Source organism: Camelus dromedarius, chromosome 32 (genome assembly GCF_036321535.1).
Source record: "Camelus dromedarius isolate mCamDro1 chromosome 32, mCamDro1.pat, whole genome shotgun sequence".
Lineage (NCBI taxonomy): Eukaryota > Metazoa > Chordata > Mammalia > Artiodactyla > Camelidae > Camelus > Camelus dromedarius.
In genome coordinates, this window is record NC_087467.1 from 16,516,798 (window position 1) to 16,541,873 (window position 25,076).

The window sequence follows — 25,076 nt, forward strand, 5'->3', positions numbered from 1 at the left end:
CCAGCAACACCTGAGATGAAGGGAACCACGCCGGAATAAGGGAAAGGGGGAAACTGCACACTGATGTTCAGAAGCTCCGTGCTCCCCTTCCACTCAGCCAACCAGACTGTACCCTCCAGACTAAAGACTGGAAGGCTCTTCCTGGGAAATCTGGCCAGTTAAGAGAAAAATAAACTAATGCTTCTGACTCTAGAAGGTCCCCAACGGAACAGCCAAGCCAGATCAGCCTAGAGTAACAATCACAGTTCACAAAACCCACCAAAACAAAGAGGTTCTAATTGACATTAATAATACTCTGCCTTTACGTAAGAGAAGACACCAGACATCTGACACAGATGAAAAGACAAAGGCGAAAATAAAGAAACCAGATACAGGAATTTGGAGGAAATATACATTATGCAGGATGATAAAAATAAAATCCTACCATTAATATCCTTGCAGAGATAAGAAAAGATCGTGCCTCCATAAAGTAGGAACAGGATGCTATCATAAAGAAGAAACCATGAGAGAAAAAGAACTCCTGGAAGTTAAAAAAAAAAAAAAAAGATCACAGAAATAAAAACGTAATAGAAGAGTAGAAAGACAGAGTTGAAATATTCCAGAAAACAGCAAAGGGGGAAATAAATTAAAAAGAGTAAAGACAAGGAAAAAATTAGAGAATCAATTCAGTGGGTCTGATATTCAAATAACAGGTGTTTCAAGAAAAAAGAACAGAGGGAAAGAACCATCAGAGGAATAATTAAATAACACTGTCCGGGACTGAAGGACGTGAGTCTCCAGAAGGAAAGGGCTGTCACCTCCCAGCACAAAGAAGGGAAGAAGACCCCCGCCCCGGCACGTCACACAGGTCCACGGCACTGTGGACAAAGAGGGAACCCTAAAAGCTTCTGCACAGTAGGAAAAAAAAAGAGAGAGAGATTACTTGCAAGAATAAAACCAAAAGTGGCTTCACACATCTCACCAGCAAAACTGGAGCCAAAAGAGAACAGATCTTTGCCTTCGAAATCCTAAGGCTAAATTATTTCCAATAGAGAAGCCTCTCGACTAAATAAGTCGGTAACATAAAGACCTTTTCAGACCTGTGGATTCCTCAGAAAAAGTACCTCTCACACACACTTTTCTCGAGAAGTTTTTAGAGAAGACATTCCTCTGAAGTAAGGAACAAACTCAGAAAGACATGTGTGCATCTGTGTGTGTGTGTACACGTGTATGCACATATGTACATCCTAACCTAACCCTGACCCTGAGTAGGTCAGAGGGCTCCAGGAACGATTTCTTCACGAAGGCGAAAATGAGGTAACACCTATTATGTGTGAAGACACTGCACAGAGACTGAGGACAGTGGAAGAGGCTTTGGGGATGAATGACAATGTATACATACAGGGGAGGCTAAAGAGAAAAAATAACAGGAGGATTATTAACTCCAGGGGAAACGAAGTCTTGCAAAAAATAAGTCAGTCAGCTGTGAACAGCGTTCATGTCATCATAATAAGATAAATCCTGAATACGGATCTAGTCCAGACTGTGATATAACTATACTGCGATGAGGGAGGCTGCAGGAGGTGTCTCTGATGGTTGTAGGTGGAGGTTAAGGGGGAAAGAACGAAATCCTTATCTGCTATAAAGGGAAGTCAATACATAATGCCTCACACCAAAATATTAATCATAGTAACAACAACAATGATGATGATGATGATGATGATGATGATAGTGAAGAGTGCCATAGTCATGTCACTTACAGCCCTGGGGCTGTAGCAGATCTCTTGCGTTAAGAGATCCCATCCATTCTTTCCATCCCTCCACGTGCAAGTCCACTTCCACTCTCCTGAATCTGGCAGAGCCCTGTGACTTGTCAATGGAATTTGTCAGAAGTAGCAGTGGGTGATCTCGGGGCCTCTGTCTTAGAGGTCTTTCGGCTTCTGTTTTCACCCTCTTAGCAGCCAGTTTGCTGTGGGAAACATCCGACTACCCTGCTGGACCAGAGACCACCTGGCGAGAGAGGATCCCTGGAGGATGGGAGACTGTGAAGGGCAAGGGAGAGACCAGCCAGCTCTCAGCCATCCCGGCCACCCTGCAGATGCTCCAGCCATGGAGCGAGGCTGACCAGCCCAGCCAACACCTTGGGCAGCAGAGACCAGCCGTCCCTGCCCTGCCCCGCCCGCGTCGCAGAACTGTGAACAAAGAAACAGCTATTGTTTGAAGCTACGCCATTTGGGGATGGTGTGTGACAGGCATCAGCAGATAACTGGAAGAAAAGTCAATGCCAAAAGAAAATGCAAAAAATGTTCTCAGGAGGTTGCCTCTGGGGACTGGAAAATGATGAAAGAAGTGGGTTAGGCAGGAAACTGCTGTTTTTCATAATAAACGTGATATTCTTTGACTCTTTAAACTATGTGCATCTCTAACCTGGATAAAAATTAAACAAGAGAGTGTGAAGGGAAGATAAAAGTCAGGTAGACAAAAATAAAAGCTCTCTGGTCCAACAGATACTGACGGCCAGAAACGGTCCCCTGCTCCAAAGAGCCGGTGCGCAGGTTCAACCTGGAGCAACAGCGTAGAAAGTTTGGATTCACAGCCTTCAATACATGGCACAGAGTAGGTGCTGGCAAAAGCCAAACTGAACAGAACGAGTTGAGGCATTTTTAGGAGCCAGGCTGAAGGACCGTGGACAGAGGCGAGGCTGAACCTTCCAGGCTGGGCTCGGTGCCTCGTCCACTCTATGCTGTTCTACCCTGATGGAGCCCCGGCTCCTGCAGAGGCATCACCGTCAGAACAAAACAAAGCAGTCCCATAGGTTGTTAAAATATGTAACTGCTTCCAAGCCAGCTGGCAAACACCTGCTGCTCTGAGCATTCCTGCAAGTTGTCCCTGTGTGTCCGCATCACCCTGACCTATTGTAGCAGACCCGGGGGTGGGAAGGGGAGATGGTGCCCCTGCCCCCCTGGGGCCAAATACCCAGCGCTCACTGGACCCGAGTCCACAGCCACCCTCCACTGGACAGTGCTCCACGGAGTCGTCTCTGCGAACTCTGGCCTCCACAGTGTGCCACCCGCCTTGCTAAATATTTTGGGTACCCCTTGGACATTGCTGGGCTATTCTAGAAGACTGTTCTCCTAAGGCTAGAGGCAGATGTAACGATAAAGGGCGGGCTTTGTCATGAAAAAACCTGGGTTTGAACACTGGCTCCATCTTGTTCTGGCAGCGTAAGCTGACGTCTGCCTCTCGGTCTCCGGCAAGATGGAAAGGCCTCAAATGCATGGAAATGCATGGGTCATTTAGCAAGAAACACTACAGCCATCCATTTCTCTGGAGTCTCACAAAAAATAACTAGTCCTTGTTAAAACAAAACAAAAATTGATATATCTGTTTTGTTCCAAAATCACTTAACTTTATGATCAGGTTATCCAAACAATTACACCGAAGTACTACACTATAATTAATTACAAATGATGGACCAACATTGAACTCAGGAGACAAAGTTCGAGAAAATTTTGAATTTGATTTTCTCTCACCTCCTACTCTGAAATGTCCTATTTGAAGGCTTCGGGGGTGGCCCCAATGCACCATTTGCCTCTAATTACTATTAGAGTAATGCAGTCTGAAATACGAAATGTAATTTGAGATAATGAATCCCCCTCCGAAGGAAAATACCCCTGTCCTCAGGCCTCTCCTCCTGTATCCTACAACAGCATTTATCCAAACCTCAAATAAGGCACTTTTCACCTTCTTCTGTGGATCCCAGTTGTTTAAGCACAAGTCTTACTCTGCTCATCAGACTTCAAGCCTCCTGAGGACAGAGGCTGTATCCATGGTAAGTATGTGACCATGCTTCAATAAAATACTAAGTGAAGAATATTTGACTATATTCAAAATAAAGAATATTTGAGGATATTAAAATAATATACTAAATAAAGAATAAATGGAAGCTAGTGAGGACTTGGTGGCCCAATTGTAAATAATAAGTTAAATAGAAATATGACAGCTTAATGGAAAATTAACCCTACCAATGAAATGGACACAATGTCATATGGTTAAAAAAATATATGTCCACATACATCTGTCCTAACACTCATTTAAAGAAAAACCTGCTTTATGTTTGATTCTTTGATGTCATATCCTTACTGGAAAAAAACTGGACATTGGATTTGAGATACAAATCTTTAAAAAATAAAAAAAGTTAAGAAAAAAAATAAAGGATTAAGCTATCAAGCCCAAGCTCCTAAAAAAAAAAAAATGTCACCATCAGTAGGCACCTGAATAACAGTGCTCTGGAAAATTAAACACTCCCAGGTAAATTAAATGTCTTTACATACATTTACCAATTTCCTACCACTATCTTAACAAATGAGAAAACTGTACCATTTTCACTATCGATACAAACGTCACTACAAATGTGGTCCATGCACTTTCAGTAGGGCTGATGTTTCACTACATTACAACGATCACAATAATAAAAGTGATGGCAGCTGGAGATGGACCAGTCCTAACACTGTTGCCCATGAAGAGCATAAGTTCCTCCTATGCCTGAGGTCATTTTAACACACACTTGTAACTTGAAAATTACTTTCATTTTCTTCATGGTAGAAACTATTGCACTGGATTAACTTAACATAAATGGTTCATAATTAGCTGGAGGAAGCAGCGGGGTATAATTATACAGTATGACAACAACTGAAATGTCTTGAGTTCGCCTTAAGTGCTAGACATCATTCTAAATAATTGATCTATACTAACCGATTTAATCCTCAAAACAAACCAACAAAACAAAAATAAAACAAACAGCCCCTCCCCCCCAAATGGCATCCAGTAGACGCCATTATTATTCCCCATCTGACAGACAAGGAACCCGGGGGCCCCAGGAGGGTAAGTAGTTTGCATGTGGTCACCAGGCCCTCTGGTCTCAGAGCCCACACTCCTCGCCACCCCACTGAAATTATCAGGTTCAACTCCTGGGAACACTCTGTGTAATTACATTTTATGACATATATATATTTTAAAGTATATATTATAAACTATAAATTTGGACTATTCTGCCTTTAAATAATAAAATGTTATATAAATATCCACTAGTTTCCAAACATTTCCATGTCACGAGGAAGTGACTTAGGCTCAAAGAAATGCAGGTATTTCCACAGGCCAATAATACGTCAGTTTTTTTACACAGGATGTCAAATGTCCAATCTCTTAGGCAAGTGCACGTGACTTCATGTGATACTCAGTTATAATCCCAAACAAAAGGGGGAGGGTATAGCTCAGTAGTAGAGTGCATGCTTAGCATGCATGAGGTCCTGGGTTCAATCCCCAGTACCTCCATTAAAAGAAAAAATTAAATAAATAAATAAACCTAATTACCTCCCCCTAACCCCCTTCCCCCTCTAAAAAATCCTGAACAATTCAGGAAGCATAAAGGAGTCATATTTACTATATTGAAGTCCAATAAATTTAATTAATTGTTAAATATTCTCCCATGTTGAAAAATACATTTCCTTTATATTTTTTAAGAGTATTGGTTGAATATTTGTGATACATTCAGCTCCTAGCTCTTTGGAAGTTTGAATTGGGATTACTAATTCTGCTTACACTGGCTTTCACTGCTATGCAATGGTGAGGGCCCCTGCAGCAATCAGCAGGACCTGTTCAAGGTACTACATTGGTTTGGGCCCTTCAAACATCATTCACTTGAACAGAAATCAAATCACTGCTTAATTGAAAAGCTACCTCCCAAAAGCTTCGGGTGGTTTATATGGTTAAAGACTATGTTGTCAGCAGTAAAGAATGAAATACTTTCCGAAACAACAACTGTGTATAAAATAGATTGAACAGCAAGGTCCTACTGTATAGCACAGAGAATTATACTCAATATCTTGTAATAACCTATAATGAAAAAGAATATGTAAAAAAAAGAATGAAATACTTCCTATGAGGAATGTCTATACCTCCCCATCCCTTGTTTAAGATATTTATTTCCTATTATTATTATTGTTATTATTACTATTACTGATCACCTACTGGTGGTTACAGTCTGTCCTTGGGGAAATGGCCCTTCTGACAATGTTGCGTTGTCTCACCATAAATCTGTCAGCAGGACAGTGCAGGGGCTGTGGGCAGAGTCGGTGGCTTCAGTGGGCCACTCACACTCATTCAATCAGTCATAAGAAAACCTCCCAGTAGATAAATTCTACACACTCTGGAATCTGCCTTATCTCTGTAGGAGCTCCAGTCTAGAGAGACTCTTCCAGTCGCTGGCTGAAGAGCACAGCTATTTTTTCCGACCCTGGGTGCCAGGTTATTAGTGTCTAAGCCCGGATGGTAGGACCATTTCTAGCTTGCTCACTCAGTGTCTAGTGGAGTGTGGCACCCAGTCGGTACTTAACGAAGATGTGTTGACTGAGTGAAACATTACAGTGTGTCTAGGAGGGAAATTAAATTAGAGGTGTAATGTGGATTCTGGAGTCAGCCTGCCTGAATTTGAATACCAATTTCCCCACTGACTAGCTGGGTGCCCTTAGATAAGTAACTCAACCTCTCTGAGCCTAAATTTTCTGATCTGTAAAATGAAGAAAAAATACTGCCTGGCATTGCAGGTGCTCAATAAATGTCAGCTATTATTAAAGGGAATAAATAATAAATGGGGATATTAAGTGGCCCATCAGTCATGCCTAAGACATTTTTTCAAGCACAAACCATGGTTGAGATCAACCTTGTCTCTGGCGTTTATCTTCCAGCTCATGATCCTGTTCCCTACCACCAGGCCATAGACAGGGATTCTGGACGCTGAGAGAGAAAGCAAGCCTGTGACTTTGGAATGGCAGAAGAGCAGAGGAGGAGAGGCCAGGACCAGCCTGACAGAGCCGACCCCACGGTAGGGGTAGAGTCCCCTCACAGATGATTATCTCCACGACCTGGAACGTTGTCCCCTGGCCCCCAGCTGCCTGACTCTTTCCACTCTGATGCGCCTGCTAAAAGCAGGAAGTGCTGTACACCAGTCTGGGCTCCCTCTCCCAGCCCGCGACCCCCTCTTCCCACCGTGGGGAGACACGTGGGTCAGACCTTCCCCCGAGAGATGACCCACGTGCTGGGTTTACCCGAGGTGAAACAGACTTTTTCTATCACAAAATCTAAATGTCTGTTTTCCCATTTGAAATCTAATACTCCGAAGGCCATTTAACTTCCATTGGCAGCAGCTGCAACAATGGTTTTGAAATAATGTTTTAATGAGAATAAGCATTAATTCAGAAAATTAAACACCTAGTTATGCTAGAGCTTAAAAGCTATCATCTGCCAGCTTTTCCCATTCACACCACTGTCAGTGGATGAGCCACACGTTAGGGGGTAGGAGGATGGGAACAATCTCAGAAAACTGCACAGGAGACCACAGGAAAGATCGACACTTAGCAATAATTAAACCTCAGATTAAGAATGTCAAGCATCTTCAAATTAAGGAAAAGTCCGAAGTATAATTGGATTGTACCTTTGCCTCCCAGAGGAAGGGCAGCCCCAATTCCCAACCAGTGAAAGGAAAAAGGCCCACTTTGTTTCCATTTCCCCGCAGAAAACACAATGTTAAATGCAGTCAGCTCTTAAACATTTGTCTGCTTGCTTATCCCACCCAGTTAAGGACAAGAAATCTTAAGACACTGGGAAAGTAACAAGACCATGGGTACAGTAAAACAAAAGACCATAGCAGTATACTGCTTACTGCCGCATTTTGAAAGTATTATTGCCAAACAATATTTCAGCAATGTTACATACGAAAGCCCCAAAGTAAGCAGCTTGGCACTATGCTTTAATGGCACCAACCTCCTCTTTGTGTTAAATCAGAAGAGCAGTTTGAACCACTGTGAGCCTGTGTGCTGGTGGTGGTTTTCTGCCATCTCTTAGGCAACAAGTGCTGCTGCACTAAAACTCACCAATATTTCCAACTTCCAGAACTAGAATGTGATTTCGTAATGACACACCTAACTCTAGGGGAGTCAGATTCCTTCACAAAGAATGTGAATATTTATCCCGAACCATGAGATTTATGTGTGTAGTCCAGCTAATAGAAAATGAAATGGAAATAAATTAAAATCAACTTCAAGTTTTAATCAGCCTGAAAGACTTCAAATATCGTAGCAATAAAGCAAGTAATTTTCTTCTGGAAAATATATAATGATGTCATTATTTTGGTACTTCTAACTGATGGAGGAAATAGAACGAAGACGGACATTTGCAGAATACAACAGATAGGTGGCGCTGTGGCTCATGGCCTCCTGAAATTACACTCCAATAGCCTGGGTCTGAGGCCATATCCCAGGTTTAAACATCAGAATTAGAAAGTCAAATAGGTACCTTGAAAAGGCACCTAACTCACGCAGGAGCTAAATTTTTGCTTTGGCAAATACACTTCTGTAACTTCTAAGGTGTCCATTAATTTTCTATTTGGTTAAAGAATGTTTTTGGTTAATACTTGAATTTTAAGCATTTGCAAGACTTGTCATGACTTTTATGACACAGGATAATCAAATTCTAATGAAACATTGGCTTTCTTAAGTATAATGAGTTAATAACTATGAGACGTAATCACTAACCCGAAGAAAACTTTGTGCTGGTAACCTGTGGCAAATTATCAAAATACTTCTACTTGGTAAAGGTAGCTTTCCTTTTTGGCTAAAAACACACTCTGCTTGGCTTCAGAAGCCTTGTGTCCAATATCTTGGCTCCACCCTTTCCTGGCTGCTGCACCAACTATGAGTTAATTGTCTGAGATTCACGTTCCTTCTAGTTCAGAGGTTACCACATCTGGGGTCCTAGGTCTCTCCAAGCCTCACAGGGGAACTGGCAGAGCTTATCTTTAGATGCCTACCATCTTCCTGGTTGCTGGTTCCTATTTCTTCTAGACTCGGTTTCCATATCTATAACGTAGGGATTAAAATCTCTACCTCATAGGGTTGTTGAGAGGATTCATGGATAGAGCCCCTGGTTGGCACTTAGTAGCTACTGAAAAATTATTAGTGTCTCCTCCCTCCCCCACCTCACAACTGGACAAATAAATGCAAATAATATGGCAATAGTTTAGTAAGCCAATCTCTTATAGAATATTTTGTTTTAACAGAGGCCTTCAAAGTGATTAGTCTACCCAGGGATTCACCAGTCCCTCAGCCCACCTCTCCCACTGGGGTAGAAGGGAGGTGGGGCCTTTTAGGCAGTACCCAGACCACAGGGGATAAGCAATGAGCCTTTCCAGGGGGTCTGCAAGCTGGTGCAGAATGCAACGTAAATCTCACCAAAAAAAAAAAAAATGTTTAGAACTTGTAGGTGTGTTTTCCATTGCAGATGTGAATTAATACTGAAAATTTATACTCAAACTGCAGTAAATCATTTACCCAGTCAAAAGTATCACAAGATTTTCAGGGTAGAAACCCACATGGGAGCTGATGAAATGAGGAGCTGACTTATCTTTCCAAGAGTTCAAAACCTCCTGGCCTCAGTGACCAGCAGCAAGAAGTTCTGGCTAAGACGATGGTAACTGAGACCCAGAGTAACGTTTAGCCTGTAAATTCTTTCTTCTCCGGGAGGATCCTTTAATCAGTGCTGGCTAAGGAAAGTGCCCATTTCCTAGAATGTAAATGAGAGAAGAGAAACTGAGATGGAGAAAGAAGGAACACACACCACTGCGTTTTGAAGTTCTCTAGCCAGAGAGTTGTATCATGTCTTTTGTTTCTCTGGCCCTGGGACGGGCCCCTTTCCACCTGGCGTCTGTCCCCTCCCTTCCCAGGTTCTCCAGAGGAGGACACAGAACTCCCTTGAAAGCAGAGCTAATTGGTAGGACATTATCGCGCCGGAGTGTTTAGCGCGAACTGTATTTCAGAGAAACCTAGAGCCGAAAGTTACTTTCCAAGTTTGTGGGGCTCCCCGGCGCCTTCCTGGGTCAGTAACGCTTGCGAGTCAAAGTGGTCACATCGCTTGGTCTCGGGCTGGAAACTTGGTCAGATGGCATTTCGCACCCAGCCCCCTCACTTAAGCCTGGCCCGCGCGGGGACTGAAACTTGTTATCTTAGCACAGAACCAGGACTCCAGGCTTGTGTAAACACCACGCCGGCCCAGCCCCAAACGATTCCCTTGGATGCCTCCGCTGTAATTATTTATCTCACATATAAATCAGGATTCTGCTGACAAATCATCGTGTTTCCACTAAACAGAAGGCTGTCCTGCGAAGCCCTTCTCCTCACGATTCCGTTTAAAGGTTTGATAATATCTGATGGTTCCCTAAACCGACCTGCCCAAGACACCGACCGGGAGACGATTAAAGAGACGACTGTGTCACCCCAGTACACACGTGGGTACAACTCCTCAGGCAGGCACATGGAAGGGACGCGGAACTGAGGGCGGTTATTTTCCAGTCAGTGGGTCTGATGGAGAAAGATGCCAAACACACTTCCCGAGCCAGCTGAACTCCGCGGGCACCTAATCATTGCCAGATGTGAGGAGGGCGCACCGAGAACATCCCCGAGTCCCAGAGAAAACACTCGGCCAAGCAGCCCATCGACATCTCGGACGGAGAAACGGCCACAGCAGGGAGGAGAGAGGACCCTGGAGAGAGTGGGGAGCGCTGCAGAGAGAGCGGAGAACGGACGGGGGTGGAGGGTCATGATGCCTCCACTCTCCTGGGCATATTTTTCCAATTAAAAAGTTGGGAACTGGAATCCGTAAACAATGAGTTGGGGCTTCAAAGTACTTTGCAGAGACACGATGGGGAGGGGAAGACTTGCACGCTTCAAAACCCCAACCTCTAGGTCTCCGGCGGTGCCCAACTCTGGGGCCGGGGTCGCCCCCAGGGTGCGCGCACGAAGCGGGCGCCGGCTCTCCGCGGAGAGAAAGTCCGCGCAGGGTGCACCTCCGCCCCCTCTCGCGCGCCCCGAAGCCCGCCCTACCTTTCATGGTGACTGAGGAGACGCACCGCCTGCCGGGGAGCTCCGCGCAGCCAAGGAAGTTCGCGCTGAGCAGCAGTCAGTGCGCGCCCATGGCAGCCGCGCCGCGCCTCGGCCGTCTGCGCTCCAGCCCGCCCTCCCCGCTCGGCGCTCTGTGCCGCGGGGCCGCCGCGCGCGCCGCTCACCCCGGGCGGGAGGCGCCGCTCCCGCCAGCGCCCCTCCCCCTGGCCCGGCCGCCGGGGCGCGCGGGCCGCCGCGCCCACGCCCCCCTCGCGCCCTCCCGCGCCCGCCCCGCCCCGCCGCTTGCTGCCCGGTCGCCGGCGCGCTGCCGGTTCCCTCTCTTTCTTTGGGGACCAGAAGCTGAACGGAGTCTGAGGAAAGCGTCTCCTGCGGTGGTCGAGTGCTCACCCTCGGGGTGCACAGAGCGTGCTGCCGCTGGGCTTGTTTCTAGACCCCGACTACCTAGAGTGGGGGCTGAGAGGGCTGGGAGCAGCGGCGTCACGGGGGCGGCGGAGTCAGCTGGTCCCGTCCCCAAACCGCTCTGGGCGTGGAAGGTTAGAGGATTAAACAGGGGCGAGAACGTCCCCGAGGTTCAAAGCTTCCAAGCGCGCTTGTTGATGGCCGAAGCGGCGCAAGGGATGGTGTTCTGCCACCCGGGGAGACCTTCGCTAAATCCGGAGTCACCACAGATGCTCTGCCTGCAAACTTGGAGCGGGATTACAACTCTTGGATCTTAAAGGTGAGAACGACAGAGACCAAAAACGCACCACAATCTCCTTGGTTGGAAAAGTCTTCCTTCTACCCACCGCCCCTGAAATGCTCAGGTTGACTCCGGTTTTACTAGGAAAGGAGGCTGGCCTGCGGAGCGGCTTCCTAATGAGTTCCTTCCATTGTGGCGCATCCTGTTGCCCCACTGTGTTTATCTTTCCTTTCAGATACCCTGCTAAGCAGACCCCTTGCTTTATGGCTTTACTACATAAACTCAGTGGTGAGTGGAGCTGTGGGGAGGGAGGTGCTGAGGAACTTTCTTCAGCAAGGATGAAATGAAAGATGTCTTAAGCTTGCAATACAAATATGGCTGGACAGTGGTTGCAGCTTTTCAGATGTCTTCTCCTGAGGACTTGGTAACACGGTGTAACCAGCCCATTGATTCATTCTAAACAGGGCAGTGCCCAGAAATGAAAACGTTTTAAAAATTTCACAGACTCTCCATTCAAGAAGCTTTCGTCTTTGAACATAAAGGGGAAAGTTGTACATGCCTGGCAAAGGAAAAGACAAAAACTGGCACTTCTTTTTTTAACTTTAGAGGTTGATGAATCTTCACTGATTACTCTGGAGATTTGCTCCACTCTCACCAGGAAACCTGCCTTGTTTTGCCAGGCCAATGAGGGCCCAGAATATGGATTTTCAGCCCAGAGCTTACTAACTAATGTTGGGATGAAATAAGCCCATCAGTTTCTTTTAATAATAGTTTCTCCAACTGAAAAATGGAGAGAATTTTGACTGTAATATCTGAATTGAAAAAAATCATTTAAAAAACCCTAATTATAGCTATGACACCAAAAATACAGTCCACAAAAGAAAAAACAGATAAATTGGATTTCATCGAAATTAAAAACTTTTGTTCATCAAAGACACTATCAACAGAGTGAAAAGGAAATCCACAGAATGGGAGAAAATATTAGGAAACCATAGATCTGATAAGGGTTTAATATCCAGAGTATGTGTAGAACTGTGACAAGTCGACAAGAAAACAAAAACCCAATTCAGAAATGGGCAGAGAACTCAAACAGACATTTCTCCAAAGATGATATACAAATGGCCAATGAGCATACGAAAAGATGCTCAACATCACTAATCATTAGGGAAATGCAAGTCAGAACTGCAAGGAGATACCACTCAACACTCACTAGGATGACTATTATAAACAATTTTTTAAGAGACAGAAAATAACATGTGTTGGCAAAGATGTGGGGAAATTAGAACCCTCGTGCATTAGTGGTAGGAATGCAAAATGGTGCAGCCACTGTGGAAAACAGTATGGTGGTTTCCCAAAAATTTAAACAGAGAATTATGATATGATCCAGCAATACTACTTCTGGATAGATGCCCAAAATGGTTGAAAGCAGAGACTAGACTAGATATTTGTACACTCATGTCCATAGCAGCATTATTCACAAGAGCCAAAATGTGGACGCAACTAAAGTGTCCATCAGTAGATGAATGGATAAAATTAATGTGGCACATACTAACAATGGAATATTATTCAGCCTTAAAAAGGAAGGAAATTCTGACACCTGCTACAACATGGATGAGCCTTGAGGATAAGCATTAAGCTAAGTGAAATAAGCCAGTCACAAAAGGACAAATACTGTATCATGCATCCTAGAGTAGTCGAATTGGTAGAGACAGAAAGGAGAATGGTGGTTTCCAGGAGGAGCTGGCTGAGAGAGAAAGGTGAGTAGCTGTTTAGTGGGGACAGAATTTCAGTTTTGCAAAATGCTAACAGTTTTGGAGATGATGGTGGTGATGGTTGTGCGATCATGTGAATGAAATTAATGCCACTGAACTGCACGCTTAAAAAGGGTTAGGATGTTAAGATTTGTTATGTGTATCTTAACACACACACACACACACACACACACACACACACACACACACACACAATCTAACAGAAGAATTATGAGGTTGGAAAACCCCCCACGAAAACCCCTTAGCACCAGTGGGCTAGACACACAGACCTGGTGACAAGCAGGTTAGGCAGCTCTTTAGAGGACAGTTCTAAGACAGGCTTCTGCAAGATGGCCTCCTCCCTCCAGCCCCACCGCCTTCCCCACTGTGTGCTCACTGAGGCCCTGCAGGGGGGGCCCCAAGGTCCTGGCAGGGTGCCTCCTCTGAGCTCCACCCTGGAGGACACAGGGGCTGAAGTTTGTAGCCACAGGCAGATCATCAGCTGACCAAGATTTCTCTGGTCAAGAGCTCTGGGAGGAGTTGAGGACTGCGCTGGGGCTCAGGGAGAGCAGGGAACGGCCAAGAAGAGGAAGACTGTGGTGGGAAAGGCCTGTGGCGCACTGGTGACAGTGCCTCCCGCTCCTCCTCGGAATCGCGCTACCGGCCCTCCGGGTGGGACTCCAGCCTCCCTGTCTTCAGGGACTCGTAGCCAGTGGGAAATCCGCATGGTGGAAGAGTAAGGAGTCTAGAAGAGAGAGTGAAAATGCAGTCTGCTGTGGAGGCCCCGCTGCGGGGGAGGGGCCTGGGGGACACCAAACTAGCTTAGGTATTAGGGCAAAGAGGAAGAGGAAGCTGAGGCCAGAAGTTTCAGTTAGGTAATGAAAGGGTGGTCCTGGGGAAAAGTACTTCGGGAAGGAATGGAATATTTGAAGGCTAAGAGGTGAGAGAGAAATAGAAACTTTAAAAAAAAAAAAAAAGGTAGGGGGCACAGAGCGCAAAGGGGACTGTGGGCCCGAGTCCGAGAGAGAACTTTAGCTCCATCACAGGGATCCCTGCAAGCTGGGTTTGAGAACCCAGTCTTCCTCCTTATATGTCGTCATTTGTCCCCTTTCTCAAATCTTCAGACCTGGTCCTCACTCCCTGAAGATCCGCTTTCATGACCTCTCCCTCCCTTCATTTTCCTCTTCCTATTTCTCCACTTGCCATAAGCCGGTGGACTTCATCCTCGGCCACCACGGCCTCTTCAGCCTCCTCGGGAGGCCACCTAGACTCTCCACCACGTCAGCCACACTGCCTCCCATCTGGGGCTGGGGAGTGAAAAAGGTAACAGTGTCTCACCTTCCAAAACGCACTGGGACCTCCTTCATATTCTGATGTAACCCCCATCAGTCCATGTTTGAGAGTAACTAACTTAGTGAGTCATTTGTGCTTGCAGAAGTGAGTTTTATAAACTCAGGTGTGTCAGGGGAGAAATAGGTAATTCACCCATATGCCGAAGACACCCAGATCTCTCTCCTGTTAGACGCTCTCCTGGGCTCTCAGCCCTTATTTCCATCTGCCTATCTACTGACAAGTTCTTCCTGGATATCCTACAAGCATCCCAACTCAGTTTCTCTAAAACCAAAGTCGCCCCCTCAAGGCACGTGCCTTTCTTTGGTCCCCGTGGCCCGCAGCCCACTTGTGTAAGCTAGAACAGCAGCGCTGTCTTAAAGCTTCCTCCCCTCCTCCAGGCCCACTCTTCACATCCTCTCTGCTCTGCCCTGATCTGACTATGACTTTGTTTTTTCATGAAGTGCAGAAGGTGGCGCTTCACCTCAGCTCTCTGAGAATCAGAATTTTTCAGGGAGAAGCTCCGTTTTATATCACTCCCCAGCTGATTTCCAGACTGACTTAACTCAGAGAATCATCACAGTAGGCTATGAGCTTCTTAAGAGAAGGACATGTCTTCATCTTTGTAACAACAGAAGAACATTCAATAAGAGGCTGAAGAAATAGAAAAGGGTTTAACAGTGGCGGGAACTGCAGAGCAGGGAAAGTGAAAGGCGTGGAACAGCCCTTAGGGTGGCCGTCAGCAATGCTCCCCCACGCTCTGAATCAAGCTTTGAGTGTGGCAGGAGGAGAGCCTGCTTTTGGAGGATTGGCTTCTGCAGCTTGGTCATCTGAGTCATTTCATATTCTCTTCTGCACGTGACAAAAGAATAAGCCTTGTTTGCCAGAGGAGCCATCATGCTCTTAAGCAAGTCCACTAAAATGTTATGACCCCATAAAGAGACTATTGGTGTTATAATGGACACCAGGTGTTGTGTCTGCATCCCGTGAGATGTGATTATGCTTGAGATCTGGTTTTTTGTTTGTTTGGTTTTTTTTTTTTTTTTGGATAAAGAAATAGCTTTTAGGTCTTTAAAAGTTTATGGGTTTTGTCAGTGTTTCTATTTTTTTAGTTTTTAAATAAACTTAAGGTTTTTGAAAGGAGGCTTTGGTTGAGAGCTGTTTTCCCTGTTGGACCAAAAAGCCAATATTTTCTTCCATTCAATGTTTCAAGTTTCAGAGAGTCAGTCTGAAATTGGCCGTCTAATCCACTGCAAGGACTTTGATGGTCAGGACTGGTATGGGAGCCTCTCTTTAACTTCAGTGAAAAGGCAAGGGCTGAGAAAAACAGAAATGGGCCCCAGCTTGGAAACCTGGGTGTGTCGCAGGGAAGGCCACAGTTCCTTCATCGTGACCTGGGAAGTATGAGATAGATGGCCAGTAGCTCTGTTCCAACCCAAAATGTCAGTGATTATTTCCTGTTAGGTTTCAGGGGAAGTACACCTGGACACTGCAGACTATCAACCTGTATGAAAAAAGTTTTTAGAGTTTATTTTTGCCCTTAATGTGTGTCTTTTGCAGTGGCATAAATGAGAAGGACTTACTTTGGTTTTACTCTCTATTTGGTCTTGTCATTCGTTTCGGTGGAGACGAAGTGTGTTGAGCCAAACCACGATCTGCTCATCAGTAGAATTTGACTGCAGGCCCTGTTCTGTATTAGGTGCCGCTCTTGTTAGGCCCAGCCTCTGACATCTCGAGGTCTGAATATTCTTTCTGTAAAATGAGTGGTTTTAGACTTATTTCCAAGGTCTTTTTTGGCTCAAAAAATATTAGCATGAAATATATGTAAACACTATTGGAGTACAGAATAAACACATAGAAAATGTGAAAGTTGGAAATTCGGACATATTTTGGACGTCCATCCAATTTCCAACTTTCACATTGTCTGAATTTCACATATGTCCAAATTTCTAACTTTCACAGTGATCAGCTACAAATATATATACACTTTTGTATATATATTTTATATACATATATTTGTAGTTGGTCATTGATTTGTATGTGTGTATATATATATATATATATATATATATATATATATATATATATATATGTAGCTGATCACTTTTTTAAACTTTGGAACAGTTCGGAGTTACACCTTTGTCCATATATTCACACTAGCATTTTCAGCGCATAGTAAGCATTCAGTAAATGTTTGCTGAATGACTAAATGGATGAATATACAAATACAACTGAAACAGATAGAGAAGCCATTTCATCTGTCCATCAATTCTCACTTACCTTTAAAATAAGCCTCTTCTTTATGGTAATAACAGTTGCTATAGCTGACATTTACTGAGCTCTTTCTACCTTATGGACCCTATGCTTAGCCCTTGATACACTATGTTATTTATCAGATTCAGAAAATACTTGAGACTTTAGGGAAACCACTTAACTTTGAGTATCAATTTCCTCACCTGAGAAATGAGGACAATATCTATCTTGCAATATTTGGGGGAGGGATTAGCAGCAATGTGTTAAAATTCCAACATGTTACCTGTCACTTAGGAGAAGTTTGGTCAGTTTTAGTAATTTTTCTCATAATTAATTAATTTACTATTTTCTATTTTGCTAAGGGAAAACAGAAGACCAAGTTGAACAAAGACAAAATAGTTTCGTTCGATTATTTTATATGAAATAATAATTTGGCTGGTAAAATTAATTAAAAATGTGATAGAACAGCTTTAAAGAGATAGTTCTATATTCAAGAGCAAACAAGTACAAAAATAGTAGGGATTCTAAAGAGAACTACCTTAAGAGATAGACTAAAATGTTTACAATTCACGTGTACATCATTACTAAGTATGGTGTGTGCAAGATATTTGAATGTAATTTGTTCTCTAAAGTAATTTAAACATTAACTTTCTAAATTTTGTTTATACTGTAAGTTGATTAATAATGGTGAAAAGGTAAACTTCTGCTAAGCTTTTGTCAAAATGGTTACAAATTCCAAATAAGTGTATCAAGATTGGTGAGGTTTCACAGTATGGTTTTATTCCTATGTGGTATTATCTGTTGATATTATAGTCTTTCAAGATTGGTAGAATTTTATTTTACTCTTTACTTCTTATAAATAACTAGCTATTTTCAATGGAGTTTTTGACTCCTATAAATAACTTACACTACATTTTTTATTCAAGGTCAAGATCCAGTCATTTTTTTCCACTTTATTTATATTTTTCATGGAGACAATACATTATACTTGAACTTAAATATTTCTATACCTTGAATGTGCTTTCTTAGCACTTAAGAATAGTGCATACCAATATTCTGAAAGGTTTACTTAAAAGTAAAGGGATCAGAAATACAAATAATTTATTAAGTAAGTTCTTTTCATAGGTTTTTTTGGCTGAATTTGAAAGGTGTTCATTGTCAGTTGCTCCCACACTGCTGTGAATTCTCACATCACCCAATAAGTCGATCTGCTCTGTAGATTTTAAAAGTTGTGGATTACTCATCCCACACAATTAAAATATTCAATATTTCATATAAGGAAGATAAAGTCCAGAAGGTTTCCACAACTATTCTAAGCCCAAGACAGGCAAGAATAAGGTTCCTTTGAGATTCCTACTGAATGTGTTCGAAACAAGCACATCTCACCTTGAATATGATTTTCCAATAATTTAGCTGAATGAAAAACTTGAGACTGAAAAGAAAGAATAGGAATTCTATAAACCTACAATGCTGCAAAATATAGGAATGTGGATAGGCTGAAAGATCATTCTTACATCTTATTTAATATATCTCCTATGGAGACTATGTGGCTAATGAAATTTTTAAAATATTAGAATCCTAGATTCTAACGTGCTATAAGGAAAATGCCCTCAAGTCGGAACACAGGGTCCTGGTCCCAGCACAGATCAAGGCCAGCCCTTCTGGGGCCTCACACGTCTCCCTGCGTCCTCATACGTGCTCTGGGCAGCTCATTCCCCGTTTCCTAGCAACTCTTCCTGACCTTCTCAAGGACCCTGCGGACACCTACCCTCTTACTCTCAGCAGATGACCTCATCTCCTCCTCTGCAGAAAATCGGAGGTTATCAGGCAGGAGTTCCTGCAGTCTGCCCTCCGCCCCGCCCTCTACAACTTCTCTCTCTCAGCACCTGGCGTCACCACTTCCCCTGGTTATCACAGGAAGAGGCAGCTTATCTGTCCTTCAGGGCTCCTTCCACCTGAAACACCGCCTCTTCCGTCCCCATCTTTTATCATTGCCTCTCTCTCTCTTCTTGTGGTTCCTTCTTTTATTTCATACACTCCTCCTTCCATCCGAGCCACGTTCCTGAAGTTGGCTACCCTTGCAGTGAGTGTCCAATTTCAGGACCTGGTCCCTCTACAGACATGGCCACACCTCTGCTGCCACAAGGTGGCGCCAGCCCTGCTATAACCCAGGTCATTCAAGCCATTCAAACCACCCAATCCAGTGGGCACTTAGCTCCATCCTTGGTTTCTTTAACTTCTCTTCTATTGACGCTCAAATTCTTGAACCGCCCTCCTCCCTCTGATAGGTGTCATCATGTCTCTAATTCCCCCTCTGACACCATCACTCTATACTCTTGATCTTCACTGCGGCTCCTCTCTGTCTGCCTTGCTTCAAAGTAATGACGCACTTAAGGATTCGGCCTTGGGTTCTGCCCCAAGGACGTCAATAATTTTCCATTTCTGATGACCTCTGTTTTCTGTGTGGACTTCTCTGAGCTCCAGACACAAATATCCAAGTGTTTACTAGATATTTCAAACTTTATCCCTTTCATGGACAGTTTCAAATTTACTAGCAGGAAGTTCATAGTAGCTGCTTTTCACTTTAGAAAAAAATGTCATCTCTGTCTATCTCTTCTTGTTCCTGACGTTTGTATACCTTCTATCTGCTAGCGGTTTGTCTGTTTCAAAGAAGGAGCTTTGATGTTGTTCATCAATATATATCTTTATTTTGTTCTGTTTCTCTATTTTATTTCTGCCCTTACCTTCATTGTTTTTTTTTTTAATTATTTCCTCCCTTTGGTTTTACTCTTTTGTCTTTCTAGTTTTTTTACTTGAATGCTTACTCAGTTGTAATTTTGTTACTTTTTTACTGATGGAGTTAAGGATTGTGGCAGATACTTCTTACTCCTTTGGGGTGTTTAGCACCCGAATCCCCCTACTATGTTCAGTTAATTCCCCATCACATGATATTGAAGGGAGACAATGGTTCTTCCCATGACAGAAGCAAAAAAGCCACATATTTGCTGTCTGCACTTGTCAAGGTAGAGAATTATAAATTACCAGTCATTATTCTCAACAATTTAGCTTCTGACATAAATTGCTGCTGGAGAGAAGTTTGATGTCCATCTCATTGCTATTTCTTTACCTTTGACCTATACATTTATTTTCCCAACTAGGCTATAATCTCCTTGAGAGCAGATATTTTATTTTTCAATGTCTAACACCACATCTAACCTGTAGCTCGCACCTGTTGGTAGGGGTTCCTCTAGCCTTCAAAGACTCTTTCAGATGGTTGAGTAATCAAATCAACATGAGACAGATTGACAGGAGAAAAACTTAATTTTGTGCTTCCAGGAATCCTCTACACATGAGAGGTTCCGAGACAAGGTAAAATGAAGTATATGTGGCATCCTGAGCTAAGGACTAGGACTTCCAAGGACAGGAAGCTTGTTCATAAAACAAGAAGAAGAGCAGGTGTTGGGTAATCAGACGCCTTCCCTGCCATACAGACGGGTCACTCAGACAAAACTTATCCCTGGTAATAATTCTCATTCTGGGAAAGACCCTCAAATTAAATCCTTCTAGGTAGTTAAGGGAGGGGCATATGTTTCTTCTGAGCCCACAGAGTCTCAGTTGCCTTTAGCTCAAAATAATCCGCATGCGAATGTGGCACATTTGGAGGAGGCTTGATCTGAACCCTGTCAATCTCGCCTTTGAAGCTTCCCTAAGAAGTTTCACAGTCCAGAAGTTGAGTGGGTGAGTTGCTCCATCTTACTGAGTCAGTCTCTCAGCCCTGAGAATGGGCCAGTTCAGTTAAAGAGCTGTGTCTCATTTCAGGGGGCAGAGTTGCAAGGCTCCCAAAGTCAGGAGTAAGAATTAATGATTGGAGCAGACTGTCGTCCCAGTTTCTAAATTCTGAAGGCAGCCAGTTGAGAAAATTTCTAGATGTCTGGCTCAAAGCATCTTTGGAAGGAGTGAGGGCAGGCAGTGACAATCTGATAGATTTTCCGTGTTTGCAGTTGAATGTCTCTGGTGATCCTTCTGAGTGGCCACACAGGAACAAGCCCAAAGATTGTCCACACATGGGCTGTTACGTTGACTTCTCTGAAGTTCATACCACGGCGTCCAACTTTTAGCTTGCATGGCTTTGGGAAAAGGGCAGTTTTAGTTCTCAATGACTTCCAAGTCAAAAAAGTGGGAGAAAAATTGGAAATATTAGTTTGGAGCATTGTAGCCAAATATGGGAGGAAACTAGAAGAATTCAGAATCCAATCCAGTTTACAGGCAGAAAACAAAACCTTAAAAGACAATGGACAGCACTAGAATGTAGTATCCATAAAGGTATATTACTGAAACATAAACTTTCTCCCTCAAATCACCCCCATTTTAACCAAAGATACCTAGATTAAGACTAATTTGTTTGCAAAATAAATCTAGTTTAATAAACGTGGCCTTGCTATTACATAAGAGCAGAAAGAATAACAATTGATCATGTAAAATCTTTTAATCTGCTTTTCTGGAACTTTTAATAAGAAATTTCAGATTGGACTTTTAAATGGCTTTAAAGGCTAAGTAGCCAAGCTGACTTTTGCCATCAAACATTGCCTGCAAAACCTACAGATTTTGGTAGATTCCTCTTGGGAAACAATTTAGATAGACATCCCATAAACAATCATTGCTATAAAGTTCACATGAAAGCTCTTATCTTATTTAGATTAATTTAATTTATTTCTTCTTAACAATCATGTTTAGATTACCTACAAAACTTCATTTGACATTAGACAACATTAGTTATCATCCTGTTATTTTTCTGGCTGACAAATTTTTGTAACAGAGAGAACACGAGCGTATTTGACTTTTAGTAGCCCCAGGTAGAATGAAAGTACACTAATTGTTGGTGACTGTAAAGACATGTATGTGTCAATTAAATCAACAACCTTAAACTAGCTATAAACATTATCCTAGGTCACGTGAACTCGAAAAACATTTGAGTTAGTTCCTATTATATTTTCTAAGAATTTAATCTATATGTAAGCCAACTAAATAGAGCTCTTTACAAATTTATTTTGGCAATACTCTACGGAGGCAGAAAAGTATCATATCTATAATGTACTTCTCTCGACACACATTAAGTATTCAGACACAGAGATCATGTGGCTTTCATTTCAAAATGTTTGGCCATAAATCAAGTATCACAATATAAAACTCACTAGCTATAAATAACTCTTTGGGAAAGGTTAAGTTTATCTGTTCAGGTGGCTAAAGCTTTTTCTACTAGTATTTGTAGAGAAGGCACTTAAGATTTACATTTGTCCTTGAATAGATTTGGGGGAAAGGTGTTTCTATAGCAGTTTAAATTTTTGAAAAAACCTCTTTTTCCTTCCCCCCGACCCAATCTTAGGAATTGGGGATGGTCAAGATAAGAGTTTCTGGAGAGGTTACAAGCCTTTTGAGATAAATAGGGGACGTTTGGGGAATGGGTGGAATCTGATGTGTCTCTAGAGCTGCATTTTTCCACTTTTACAAAGATTTGTAAAATAAAGACAGCTTTTCCCAATTCCTCAAAAATTGGGTTGTAATTTAAATGACATCATAGGTTAACTCACCCATCCAACGTCATCCTCCTCAATTTGCTTCTTTCCCTCTGGGTACATACTTTAATTTTATTTTTGTTGTTGGTTTTTTGGGCGGGGGCAGGTAATTAGGAGGTAAATTTATTTATGTATGTATTTTTTTTAATGGAGGTACTGGGGATTGAACCCAGGACCCCGTGCATGCTAGGCGTGCACTCTACAGCTCGGCTGTACCCTCCCCGCTACACTTATTTTAATTTAGGGGAGAAGTCCTAAAATTATTTTTTCTATCAGGCTCTGAGCATCAGCTATATTTATTTATTCACTAATTGCAGGAGGTAATCCATTTACAAAATTTTCAGAATCCTCCCAGTTTTAAGAAATTCTTTAGCTATGACCCTTAGTTCAGCCTTTGACAAATGAGTGAAAGATGTGATCGCCTGTAGCCTCAGGTTGTCTTACTTTAAAACGTAATTGTCTAGTCGTCTCCTCCAAGTGGAAAGGCAATTCAGACAGAATTGGTAAAACCTGAGTGCTCGGGAAGAGGACAGAGGGAAACGGTAGAGTTACATCGGTCTCAGCATCCTAGGTTCCTCCCACGTCTTCAACTTTTCATTAGCCTTTTACAGCAGATCTTTCAAGGAAGCTATTTTGGGATTTTGAAGAGTCTTGGAGTCTCTTGCATGCCAGTTGAAATAGATATCCCATTCTGTGTGTTTGCTTTGGAAGCCTTTGCTTTTAAGTGCACTTTTTAAGTGATCTTATCTGACTAGAATGTTCCGTCTGAGCGTCACGGTGATTCCCCCCTGAGCTGGCTGCAGTGTGGTGGGACCTTAGTCGCAAATGGAGTTCAGCTCATTTCTGTGCAGCCAAGTTTTGGAGCCCCCAGTCTAAGGTAACCAAGTCAAATTCTCAGGACACAAAAGAACCTTAGCTAACGTTTTGCCATTTTTGGTAGATATTTACAGCCTCTGGAACCCGCAGTTCTTAGACATAAAATAAGGTGTGCTGAAAAGGGCAGGCTTAACTCTTTGGATTTTAAGAAGGGGGGATTTACACTAAATGTGGAATTTAATTTTTTTGTTCTTAGTCAAATTTCTGTTCTTTCATTTTGTTAAGGGAGCCCCTAAGGCTAGCTGCTAGACGTCTTTGTAACTGCTTTCTAATTTGATCTTCCCATGGGTCCCAATAAGACAGCTGTCAAGGGTGAAAGTTCCCTAAATTTTTTTTCAGATGTAGTTTTTCTAATTCAAAGCATCTGTCATCTGGCCGTGGACAAGTAGAATTTTCATTAGTGCATTTATTCCAATATGCCACTTCATGGGAAGTTCCAGGGATAACGTTCCAGGCTTAGAAGACGTCTTTGCTACGGACACAAGAGGCACCCCTGAGTGGGCGCAGGGATGCAGCCCCATCGTGCAGAAGGCTCAGTCTGAAAGATTAGGTCTAAGAAAGTAAAGCTGCGAAGACTGAAACAACAAAGGCCCCTTATAGACTGCCCCCCCCCCTTTTATGACAATCTCCTCTGAGAACCATTTTGGAAATCAGAGCTTTCATTTCAGTTTCTGCCTGGCTTGGCTGCCCCAGACTTTTCAGGTTCATGTTGGAGATTTCAGACACCTAAAAATGGCATGAAATCTAAACAAACTGAATGCGTGGTTCTGGTCACTCATGACCCACTAAGACCTGCCGTTCGTTCATTTTATTCATTCAGCAAACATTCATGCAGTGCCTCTGAGGAATCAAGCACTGGGAACACAATAGTGACAAGATAAAGTGGTTTCTGCCCTCAAGGGTCTTGGTGTTGGTTGGAGGAAAAAAGCAATTAAATAAGTAAGAAAAATAACTGTGTAAGTGCTGATGAGTTAGGAAGATTTTGAGTGCAAGTAACAGAACACTCAGCTCTAACTGGGTTAGCAAGAAAGGAAATTTACATATGGCTGTGACATTCAGAAGTAGGCTGGCTTTGGCAGCACTTGACTGAGGCAGCATTAAACACATGACCAGACCCAGCACTGCCTTCTCTTTGTTTCTCAGCATTGCCTCCATGATATACGCTCTCTGTCATCAGAACCCTCTTATGATCCCAAGATGACACTGAGCAGCTCCTGCAGGTGCAGGTGACACCATTCACGTGTGGCGGGGAAGAACACATCTGTGGCCCAGCATTCCCAGCATCCCCAGCATCCCCACAAAAGTCTCAAGATTTATTCTGATTGGACCAACCTAGGGTGTGTGCCTACCCTGAACCAATCACTGTGAGCGATGGGGAGGCGATATGCTGACTGGTCAGGACTATATGATATATTTCACCCTCTGGACCAGGGATGAAGACTGCATAACCAGATTGAAATAGAAAGTTGCTGTGAAGAGAAGAAAGGACGGGTGCCGGGCAGGCAATCTGCGGCTGTTTACTACAGGCTCTGAGAGAGGACATCTATATAGACTGTTCTGTGAGCGGATCGTGTTTCCTAGTTATGAGCAAGGGCCCTGAACTCACGTTGCCTGGGTTCCAGTGCCACCTTCCTTTCCCGCCCTGTACTCAGATTTGTAGAGTGCAAAGCAGAGATTATAATAG

At 43.3% G+C, this 25,076-nt stretch overlaps 2 protein-coding genes across 2 annotated transcripts in view; one reads left to right on the top strand and one right to left on the bottom strand.

The window, feature by feature from the left end:
- COLEC12 (collectin subfamily member 12) overlaps window positions 1–11,074 on the bottom strand; it is a 153,291-nt gene extending 142,217 nt beyond the window's left edge. The window contains exon 1 of the mRNA XM_064481552.1: window positions 10,914–11,074. Coding sequence (XP_064337622.1) covers window positions 10,914–10,920 — 7 coding nt within the window. The 5' untranslated portion in view covers window positions 10,921–11,074. The remainder of the gene's footprint in view (window positions 1–10,913) is intronic.
- A 973-nt stretch (window positions 11,075–12,047) lies between these two features.
- The window catches only part of CLUL1 (clusterin like 1), an 88,560-nt gene continuing 75,531 nt past the window's right edge, over window positions 12,048–25,076 (top strand). Inside the window, exon 1 of the mRNA XM_031439103.2 lies at window positions 12,048–13,367. The gene's annotated coding sequence lies outside the window, so the exon portion shown is untranslated. The remainder of the gene's footprint in view (window positions 13,368–25,076) is intronic.